This window comes from Alligator mississippiensis, chromosome 2, assembly GCF_030867095.1.
Source record: "Alligator mississippiensis isolate rAllMis1 chromosome 2, rAllMis1, whole genome shotgun sequence".
NCBI classification, from domain to species: domain Eukaryota; kingdom Metazoa; phylum Chordata; order Crocodylia; family Alligatoridae; genus Alligator; species Alligator mississippiensis.
The window spans coordinates 240,835,161-240,846,161 of record NC_081825.1 but is presented as its reverse complement, the minus strand read 5'-3'; the positions used below and the strand labels follow the sequence as shown (position 1 = coordinate 240,846,161).

At 41.3% G+C, this 11,001-nt stretch overlaps 1 protein-coding gene across 1 annotated transcript in view; it reads right to left on the bottom strand.

Moving 5' to 3' along the window:
* Positions 1-607: 607 nt before the first annotated feature.
* RMDN3 (regulator of microtubule dynamics 3) overlaps positions 608-11,001 on the bottom strand; it is a 75,519-nt gene continuing 65,125 nt past the window's right edge. Inside the window, exons 11-12 of the mRNA XM_006261322.4 lie at positions 8,843-8,923; positions 608-5,942 (exon numbers count right to left, since the gene is read on the bottom strand). Coding sequence (XP_006261384.1) covers positions 5,889-5,942; positions 8,843-8,923 — 135 coding nt within the window. The 3' untranslated portion in view covers positions 608-5,888. The remainder of the gene's footprint in view (positions 5,943-8,842; positions 8,924-11,001) is intronic.

The window sequence follows — 11,001 nt, the reverse complement described above, 5'->3', positions numbered from 1 at the left end:
TCCTGTGAGGTCTTTGAATGTAGCCTGCCGGCCCACTGGGTGATAAAAAGTTCATGATCCGGCCCCACATTCAAAAAGGTTGGACACCCCTGGTCTAAAGTGACTGAGAAGAGTCTTAAGAGAACTACAATTTTCTAAGCAAGGCGACCCCCTCTAGCAGCTTCATCAGATGATCAAAATTTACAATCATATGATCCATTGCTTACTTAACAAGTCTGCCTAGATAGACTGGTGGTATTTTAGTCAAGCTAATTCATCTCCCTTGGGATCCAAGGGTATCACCATTTAAGTAGAGACTGACAAATTTTATCTATACTTCACTGTTAGCCCAATGTCCATCTTATGGCATTTCAACCCAAGACAGAGATGAGAGAGAAGGCAAATAAGCTCAGCATTTGAAACTGAGTTTTTATACAAAGGCTCCCAATATAAAATATAATTCATAAACAGGGCATTAGAAAGATTTTCCAGATTATCACAAGGGGTCTCACTGATGCTTCAGGTTGGTTTGTCTTGCTCAGCAAATCAAATTTGTGGTAACTGATGATACCCTGGCACTTTTCCAAGAATACAATACAGGAAATTTACAAATGAGAACATTTCTTCCTTCAATTCTTAAAATACTTTATTTCAAACAAAACAATGCAATACAATGAAGTGAAAGCAGTGATTTCAGTTACTCTTTAATACAATATTAGTTTGACCACACAGATTCACTTTAAAAATCACACAACATGAGTTGCAGGAAAATTCTCATTTCTGATCCCTGCAAAAAAACCTTGGAAAGGGCTTCTCAAATCAGAGCGAAGAGTTCTTCAACTAACATATTATCCATCCACACCTCCAGCTTTCTGTGGCCCTGGAATGTTTATAGGGCATCCACCTTTATGAAATTCACATTAAAATCCAGGACAGGTCAGTAAAGCATGTACAAATGTAAACATTCTTAATATCTATGCATGCCTGAGCCAGTTAAAAGTGCAACTCTCTCTCTCCTTCTAAAAGGTGCAAACAGCCTACCCCCATCCCTCCATGTGTATAAAGGACACTGTTTGCCAAGGTATCCCAACTTTACCAAGCACCTCACCTTCTGTCAAGAAAAAAACCCCAACATTTTAAATTACTTAAAACAAAGCCGCAGATGGTGCTGCTAGAATTTTCTTTCTAGTTTGGGCAACCTGGCTGTGTTAGAATGGACTGCACTGCTGAATCAAATCTGTCTTTCATAACATGCAAGAAAGACTAAAAATGTAAAGGTAATGTGTTCCCCATGTTGTAATGCACTGCAGATCCTTGTTGATTAGTGATTAAGGAAAAAGCAAAATATTGCCTTTATCAGGGCTTGAAAGGAACTGTAGATTTTACCATTCCCTTTCCCTATGTTAACTAGGCTCCAGTAAATATATCTAACTAGAAAATGTCAGCTAAATTAACGTCAGCATCTGAGGCATTAAGTACGAGTGAAATTTTCAAGGGAAATCTTGTATACACTCAACAGAAAATTACATCTCTGAATCCCAGAGTTCCTAATGGAACAAGGGTACCACAACAAACACAAATTAGAATATCAGAGCCTAAAATCCTTTTTAAAGCCAACCAGGTAGAGTCCATATTTTTTTTTTAAAAAGCATCTGAAACAGGAAACCAAATGCACAGAAAGTCTAGAGTAAGCATTTACATAATAAAGGTAGAGAGAAAACATGATAAGAGACCATTAATATTAAGTATCCTGAGCAACAGACACCATCAGAATATGAAAAAGAGGAATGAGCAGACACTTGTCTAAATTATCTCCCTCCTCCCCAGTAAATGCAAGGGCTTTCTTTTTTTTTTTAGGTCTTCAAGCAGCTAAGAGAAGTTTTGGACATGGTTCAATATTCTTTAAGGCATTTCTTCAATATTCCAAGGCATTTCACCAAGTATCTCTGCATCCAAAAAACAATTACTCAGCCTTCAGCAATTGAAAGAGACAAAACAGATTGATAGAAATATCAGTTCCAAAGCTGCACTTGTACGGTGTTCTTCTCATGAGCTGCAACATTTCCCAGAAGCCCAAAAGAAGCTGATCTGCTCTGTGGGCACTTTAGAATCTGCATAGGGGTTTTGTTGACAAGGAAGCGGCAGAGAGGAATCCCTTGGAAGGAGCCTAGTTCTACTTTCAGGAAAGTTAGTGGGAGTTCTGCCATCAGCTGTGAGTGGCAGCATGACTGGGGCCCAACAGAAAAGAAGATTCAAGTTCAATCTATGCAAAATGGATGTCCAGGTAATACATGGCAAAAGGAACCATGAATTAAGGATGTCCATTAAATCTCATTTGACCTAAAACAGTTTGCAGCCTTTAATGTTATTTGTTTGCAGAAGACTATCCAAAACCTGAACTAGAATTCATTCTTTGGAAATGTAGAAAGGAAGCTGGTAAGTCCATACCTCCAAATTCTGAATAAATGTGGCATCTCCAAACAGTTTAATATTTTGACAAGTTTTAGAAGAAGCAGCAGCCTTGCTGAAGACCTGTACTCAAAAGTTTCAAAAACCAATACCAGTAGTTACCAGTTCCCTCCCCCCTCCCCTGTCTTTCATTTTGAATCCATTTACTTTATAATGAGAAGGCACGTTTAAACGTAATGTATGAAATAAGTAAAGTTTTATCAATATCATTCAAACACTTTGCTGGCAACAGAAGACAGATGAAATAAGCCCAGTTAATTGGTTGCTTTACTTTGCAAACTCCTCAACATTTCTTCACAGATGCATCTGTAAACCTCTCACAAAAGAGTTAAGTAGTTTAAAGCAACCTTGTGGTAAATGGAATTGAAGTCACTAAAGCTAGAATTCCCAGGGTTCAACCAAAGAGAAAATAATTTAGGCTGTAGTGGAACCTATTTAAAAATTAGGTGTTTGGAAAGGCAAAGGTTATTTATTGGGGAAATATTTGAGACCAAACTGTTTCCTTTCATAGATACGCATTCAAGTAAAGGGAAGGCAGATTTTTTTTCTCCTTGGCCATTTCCACAAAATAAACAGAAGGAAATATGCATTGAACATTTAAATTCAAATGATTCCCTTAGACAGGGTTAGGGCTCCCACAGAACACAGAGGGAACTACCACACTCATGGCAAGAGTAATGTTTGGCCCTTCAGATTCATTGCTGCATTTGCAATAGTATAAGGGTCTGGGTTTGTAACCCGAAATCAACAGAAAAGTTAATCTGACTCACTTGGATCTTCCAAAGAAGGCAGCCTCATTTAAGACAGAACAATTTAGACTGAAGAGTTAACAAACAGCAGGTCTATACAAGGGGAAGTTTCTGAAACAGTTTTTCTGTATACTTGCCCTCCAATTTTACTTTCACAATGTAAAAAAGCAGAAACTGTTATTTTACTGTGTATATGTGATTAAGAAGGTAATTTAACATACTACTGAATTATATGTTATCATCTTAAATGTTTGCTTTTGTTAATCACACTTCGTAGCAAAGTCAAATATGAAACTACAGAACATATAATGAAGTCTTAAAAATAATTAAGACAAATGAGCTCACAGCTAAAACAAGAAAAGGTAGAGAGAAACCCAGATAGATTATTGTGCCTGGAAGAAGGTAAGTTGTGCTGTGCTTTGGAAAAATGTAACAGTTTGCTTTCTAACATGGAATTAATTAGAACAAACAGTTGTCAGCCTGATGTAAATTGGGTGACATCTTTTAATTGTTCAGTAGAACTGGGTACAAAAACACTATGCTGAGCTATCTATTTTGCCATATGATTCCCCTCTCTCCACAGCAACTGGCTAACTTGAGAATTTCTAAATTGCATCATTTATATAACATAGCACAAATACAATTTAGATGAGTGCAGAAAGCTTTCACTTAAGGAATCTGAAATAACCTACTTGGATGAACAGAGTAGCATCCTTGACAGACGCAAGAAATCCAGCTGGGTACCAACTTTAAGTTTTTATCCCTGCTTGCTTATAGAAGTGATTTGATTCTGTAAAATAAGAGTTAATTGTAAAAGAAAATGTTTAAGAAATGTCATGAAGGGAGATATGCAAGTCTCCCAACATTAACCTCCTGGATTCACGCAGATGACCTGGGATCCTGGTTTCCCGTTTCCCATGGAAAAAAACAGAAAACCATGGATTTCCCCTTTTTATCAGAGAAAACGCAGCTTTCTCTTTTTAGCAGTGAAACCTGCGGATTCCCTGCTTTTGCAAACAGCTCTGCAGGCTGGTTGAGCTCCAGCCTGCAAAAGCTGTTTGCAAACAGGGCAGGAAACCCCCAGCCCTGCCTGGAGGGGAAGGGGGAAGGGCAGGGCCTGAGGCTGTCAGTCAGCCAGGGCTCTGCTCAGCTGAGCTGTACTCTTCGCTCCTGGAGTCTGAGGTAAGTGGGGTTTGCAGGGGGCTGGGGGTCCCTCTGGCAGGGATGGGGGGGTTGCAGGTCATGGCTGGGGGGCACTGGTAGGGCTGGGGGGGGCAGGAAATGGCCCCACCCCCACCCGAGCAAGCAGAGCAGTTGGAGATCTGGCATCATGCTGCTTCTGCTGCAGCTGTCTGCTGTTGGGGGCAGGGAACTGCAGACCTGGGTCCCTGGCCCCATAGCCCTGGCAGCTGGGGGCCTCCTCCAACAGGGCCAGGGGGCAGGGGCTGTGAGTGGGGGCAAGAGGTACAAGTAGGGTGGGTGGCTGTTGTGGGGGCAATGAGGGGCACCAGCAGGGTTGGGATGGCTGTGGGAGCACATGAGGGGCACCAGCAGGGCTAGGGGGGCTGCAGGGGGCTTTTAATTTTAATAACGGATTTTGAGGTTTTTATCACAGAATTTGCGATTTTTTTTTTTATCAGAGAAAACCCGGATCCCTGCTAATGACTGTTGCTGGCTTCTCCTTGAAGACAAATCACAAAGCATCTAGGTGAACTTACAAAGGAACAATAAAATAATGCTCTGGACATCAAAATAAATGTTTTTATAGGGAGATGAATAGAAGCAGAGTAGAACTTCTTATGGAATTGCAAGCTTTTTGTAATGGGCTTTCTTATAACCTAGCATCTCCACCCACTTCAAGCAATAGGCTTAATGGAATGAAAACACCCCTTTGTCTTAAGTGCATCAGCCTGATATAATTAATGGAAAACTGAACATCACAAACACAGTGGCTTTGCCCTTTACCTTTCTGGAACCTCTGTAAATATCAGACCTGTATTTTATCAGCGCCATCAAGCATTCAGTGTGTGGCTGCAGACCATGCTAACACAGTTTATGAAGTAAAAGAAAAAATGAGCTGATACATAGCACCTGGACTCTAGAGAGAAACATTTACACAGTCTATTAAGAGAGCTAGCAGCAAGGCAGAACTGAAGTTTTCAACTCTACACATTGATAATGGTCATTACTAAATACAAAGAGATACAGGCATAGTTATGGTTAGCTATTGCCTTCTCACTTTCATGACTCCCTAGAACTAGTCTGAAAATATTTTAAAGGAAGAACAGGTTACAATTCCAATTCATACCTTACATGTCAATATTCTCTCTGTGCAATAAATTGTGCAATAAATATTTCAGAGTGGATGACTATGAAAATCAATCAAGACTATGTAGGACAAATGAAATCCAAATCAGGCTGATGGCTGCTGATCAAGCCATGGAACCAAAATCAAATAAACATATATAGCATCACAGGTAAAGAGACTATCAGAATCTGAATTTAGTTCTGTTGGTCTGTGCCAAGATCTCGCTCCCCAGAGAAGAGCTGATGAAGGCAGTTTTACTTGTTTCCTGTAAACTTTGTATTTTGTCCATGAACCTTAATCCAAGGTTATCAGAATTGTGCGGGAGAAAAAACAACTCTTTAGGTTGGAATGTTACTGTCCACACAGTTATTAAATGACAGGGCTTATTCTTCAGGAATTGCCTGCATGTCCTCAAGCTCTCTCTTGCTCTCTTCATCCTAGGAAAAGCAGAGAAAGACATGGTAAAGACCACAACTGCTGGTTGGTTTAATCCCAAGCCATTTACAAAATAAAATAAGGTTCCTTTGTTTCCTTTTTTCTTTCAACCCTGTACTTTCTTCCCTACCTCTCACATCCCTCCTCCTCCTGCCCCCTGTCACAGTCCTGTTAGGAGACAAGCCTGAATGTGAAAAGTTATTCGGGTTTTCCAAACAATGAAAAAAGAGCTCCTTGTATATTTCCTTTGAACTTCTGAGCATGGAGGACTGAGAGCCAGGAACACTGATTTTCTAGCCGTGGCTCTCACCCCAGGGCCTCACTGCTTTTCCTATCAAGTTTTCTTTTTCCAATTAACAAGTGAGCATCCTAGCTCTGTCTAGAGGCTCAGCCTGAGATGAGGAAGCTATTCATTTTTGTTCCCTGGAACTTGGAGATTTTCTGCTCAAAGAATGGAACGTGTGCATTTGATACCCTGGTTTTCCTGGATTAGACAGTGTGCCAGAGTACTTGGTGCAGTACTGGACCGTGTGCTGCAGGTGGCAGTGCAGTAGAGTCACCAGACTGCTGGCAGAGACTCCTTGCATACCTGTGGCCTGAACCCAGCAGAGCAATTTTGCTACAGCAACACAAGGTCTCATTAAGATTTTAAAATGCTGCGTGTGATAAGAACAGTGATCAGTGGTTCTCAGTTTTCTTTTTCCGTGGACCACTTGAAAATTGCTGAGGGTCTCAGTGATCCACTTAATAAACTTTTTTTGTTCTACAAATCAAAGTGCACAACTCATATTTTAATACAGTAATCTTACCTTACAAGTACAGATATTCTCAACTGTTCTGCAACCTTCCTGTGGACCATCTGAATGGACCTCACAGACCAGTGGTGGTCTGCAGACCATAGTTTGAGAACCTCTGAAGTACACTATACCTATAATGCTGCTTTGCATCTGTGTTTATTCAACACCACAGAGCCTGAAGGGGGAAGATTAGGGTGACTCGTTTAGATTTCACTGGCATTTGTGATAATGGTGATGTAAATGATATCTGACAAAGTAAAAAGTTGGTGGGTTTCCAATCTGTCTGCAACTGACAGCAACCCCATGGCAGCCCCTTCCTCGCACCTCACCTGATTTCCTTATTAAGCAAAACTATTATAAAATTTCCAGCTGGGAACACTAACACTAACATGGTGTCTCTGGGAGAAAATGCTCCCCGGACCCTTGGGAGCCACTAAGTAAAAGAGACACAGTTCTTGTGCTTCACCACTGCCCAGTGAGACAGTTTTCCCATCGCTGTTCAGTGGTGGGCAGCAGTTACACTGTCAAGAATCATGTTACTTTTATTTAGAAGCTGGTCAGGCCTTGCAGGGTCTGCAGCTTTGGACTAGGGACCACAGGACTCCCAGATTTCCTAGCTATCTGACTGTCTGAGCTGCTGTCTTAGGAGCCTGGAAAGCTGCCCCAGGATTCATAGGGCTTGTGGCAAGGCAGCAGTGTGTCACAGTATGCATGGGGCTAAGCAAGCCCCATGCACTGAAGTTTGTGGATGTGCTCCAGAGCTAAAAGTTTGCCAGCAAGACTGCTCTGGGATAGTTCTTCCCAATTTCGATACTCACACTGGCATAGGCAGGCCCAAGGCTCCTGGCTCCCTAGCAGAGAGCCTAGAATAGCTTCCTAATTCCCTGTTAAGGGCCCAGGAACCAGACCCTGATGGGTGTCAGGGCTCCCCAATCTCTTGGTGTGGCTGCACAAAGTCCCCAGTTTAGGGCAGTCCATGTAATGAAGCTGCTGCTGCAGAACTACAGATTGTGGAAGCCTGAGCTCTACAGCAACCTGCCAAGCACCTAGTCTCCTGCCAGCTCAAGACTGTTAGAAACCTTCATGTGGGACATCAGAAGTTTAAACCAGAGATGGTTTCACAGAATTGTGTTTTACCAGGAAGCTTCCAACTGTTTTACTGTTGATACAGCAAGAGAAACAATCCAGGGTTTAAGTTTTGGATTCCAAATTGAATTTGCAGCACTTCGACAAATAGGCTTGATGGCTTTTGGATTAGTATTTTTAAAAGCTGGTAAACTGGTGATCTTGATATTTAAAGCAATAATGTATCAGTAAGGAACTCCAGAAAGCCATTCTTACAGTCACAATTGGGTTGACACAATTAAAAGATGAGAAGGAGAAACAATCCCAAAGTTTCAAAAGCCTGTATCTTACTAAACCATCTGATCAATGTAAAAGCTACAGAAATCTTCTTGTGTCTGAAATACTGAACACATCCTACATTTCAGATACTACTAGGAGCCATGGGCACTTCCATAAGATTACTAAACTCTTTCAGTGTATATTTTACCATTCAATATTTTTTATTATGCTGTTTGACTTCTTGGTGCATTGCAATTGCATATGCAGAGAAAAGGCAAAAGTCCCTGTTAAGAACTAGATCTCAGTGCTTAATCCAGAAACACTTTACCAAACTAAGTCTTTTTGAATAGAAAAGGAAATATCTTGATGGTCTCAGACCATTTACTAGTAGATAAATGTCACATATTGGAGAGGTGACTGGCAAACTTCTCTGAACTAGCTGGAGAAAATTCAAAGAATAAAGGAGCTTGGAGACCTCAAACAGAAATGCAGAATTTGAATAGTTCACTTACAGGCTACTGCATATAGCAATTACAGCCTAGATTGAAGACACTAGAAAAGAACTGCTGAAAGAGCTCTGACTAATGTTACCACATTACTAACTTAACTGCACAGAATGCTTATTCAATATCAGCCATTTGATTTCAAAGACAAATGCATATGAATACATCTACATTTGGATCCAAAACTTTATTTTAAAAGATATTTTTGGTAAATGGTTATAATTAAGCAGCAGTAAAGTAAAGAGCTGAGATTACTACCTCCTTTGTGACGACTGACAGTTCGGAAGCCAGGTTCAGCCAGTGAGTTGCTGCAGAGTTATTCCCCAGATCTCTATAGCACTGTAAAGCAAATTGGCAATAGTAAGAAATGTCAAGAAAATAGACTGCAGAAAATAACATGTGGTCAAGGAAGCAGTCTTGCTACTGATGAAGAGAAGGGCTTCTCCCACCTTTCCAATATCTACAAAGAGATATCCCTGAAGTGCCTTTCATTGGCAAAGCATTATAAACAATGTCTTGTACCAGGATAGCAAATAATTTAATTGTGGCACGAGGAAGTTTTAGGACCCTTCTCCATGTTTTTTCTAGTACAGATGGAAGTTCCCTGGATTTATTCTCATTTCCATTTACATTCTTATTATTCCTTAAGTGACATAGAGGATCAGTTGGCAGTAGGCATCCCATTCTTCAAGAGTAGCCGTATCATTTTGTGAAGTGCTTTGTCTCCAGGAAATGAGTCGTGAACCCAATTCCAAGGTCTAAAAAGTTTAATATTTAGAAGACAGTTGGGTCTGACAATGGATGTACAAAGAAAAATAAAAGAAATCCTATTGATATAGACAGATCCAACTATGTTCTCTTATAACAGAAGCTGAACTCCTTTGACCTGAGTAGGACAACTATTCCTACCATCAAGTGCAACAGAAGCCATGCTCAGGAATTTGAGTATTATACAGCAAGCTAGAGCTGAATTCCACGCTGAGCTCTGGTACTGCAGTAGCCTAGCGCTGTAATCAAAACATTCTGGAGCAGCTTCAGGTAAACTAAAAACTGGATTTACTTATCTAAAATAAAGAGAAACATATATCACATGATGCAGGTTTCTCCATTAAACTCTTTTATTTTTATGCAGAGCCATAATTTTTATTTTTCACATATTGGAGAGTTACACCTGTAACTTCTCATTGTCTTATAAACTGCCAGGGGGAAAAAAGATAAGATTTTGAAACTCGGAAAATGTATGTTTCCTTCTTTGGTTTACAGAAAACCATGGTAGGTAGCTTGGGACTGTGGGACAAGCAAGTTCACCACTAAAAGCAATCAGCAGTGAAACAGGCATTGCTCACTTTTATTGTCACTAGGTTCAAGGGCAGACACTCAACTGCAATGAATGGGACTACTCTCACCTCTCAGAGCTAATGTTTCTGGCTCCATTTTTAAAGTTCCTCTCTATTCTTAACCATATTAAAGCAGAGATTGAAAATGCATAATTAGCTGAAAGCAAAACACAAGATTCTCCAGTTACAGAACTGTGCAAAACTGACAGCCACAATTAATTAAAAACACTCCCCTATTACTTTAATGCTCTACCTTTAGAAGTTGAAGACTTTGGAACTGCATAGGAGCAGGCTGGATTATCTTCCATGTACTGACAAAAAGAACATTTGCGACAGTACATACAAGGAGGTTTTAGAGACTGAAAGTAATGCTCATTTATGGAGATAGTTTCTTCGTTTCATAGTAGCTAGGGTCAGGAGGGACCTGAACAGATCATCTAGCCCGATCCCCTGCCACAAGCAGGAATGAATGCTGGGTTCACAAGACCCCAGACAGGTGATTGTCTAACCTCCTCTTGAATATGCCCAAGGTAGGGGCGAGGACCACTTCCCTGGGAAGTAGGTTCCAGATTTTGGCCACCCTAACTGTAAAATATTGCCTTCTGATCTCCAACCTAAACCTATTCTCCATCAGTTTATGACCATTGTTCCTCATCACCCCAGGTGGTGCTGGGGAAAAAAGCTCTGCCTATTTGCTGTTGATCCCCCTTGATGAGCTTGTAGGCAGCCACCAGGTCCCCCCCTCAGCCTCCTCTTGCTGAGGCTGAACAGGTTCAGGTCCTTCAGCCTCTCCTTGCAGGGCCTGTCCTGCTGCCCTCTCACCAAGCGGGTGGCCCTCCTCTGAACCCTCTCCAGGCTGGCGACATCCCTTTTGAAGTGCGGTGCCCAGTACTGGACGCAGTACTCCAACTGTGGCCTGATCAAAGTTGCATAGAGGGGGAGTATCACCTCTCTGGACTGGCTTGAGATGCACCTTTGGATGCATGACAAGGTATGGCTGGCCTTGCTGGCTGCGGTCTGGCATTGGCGGCTCATGTTCATCTTGGAGTTAATAATGACTCCGAGATCCCTTTCCACCTC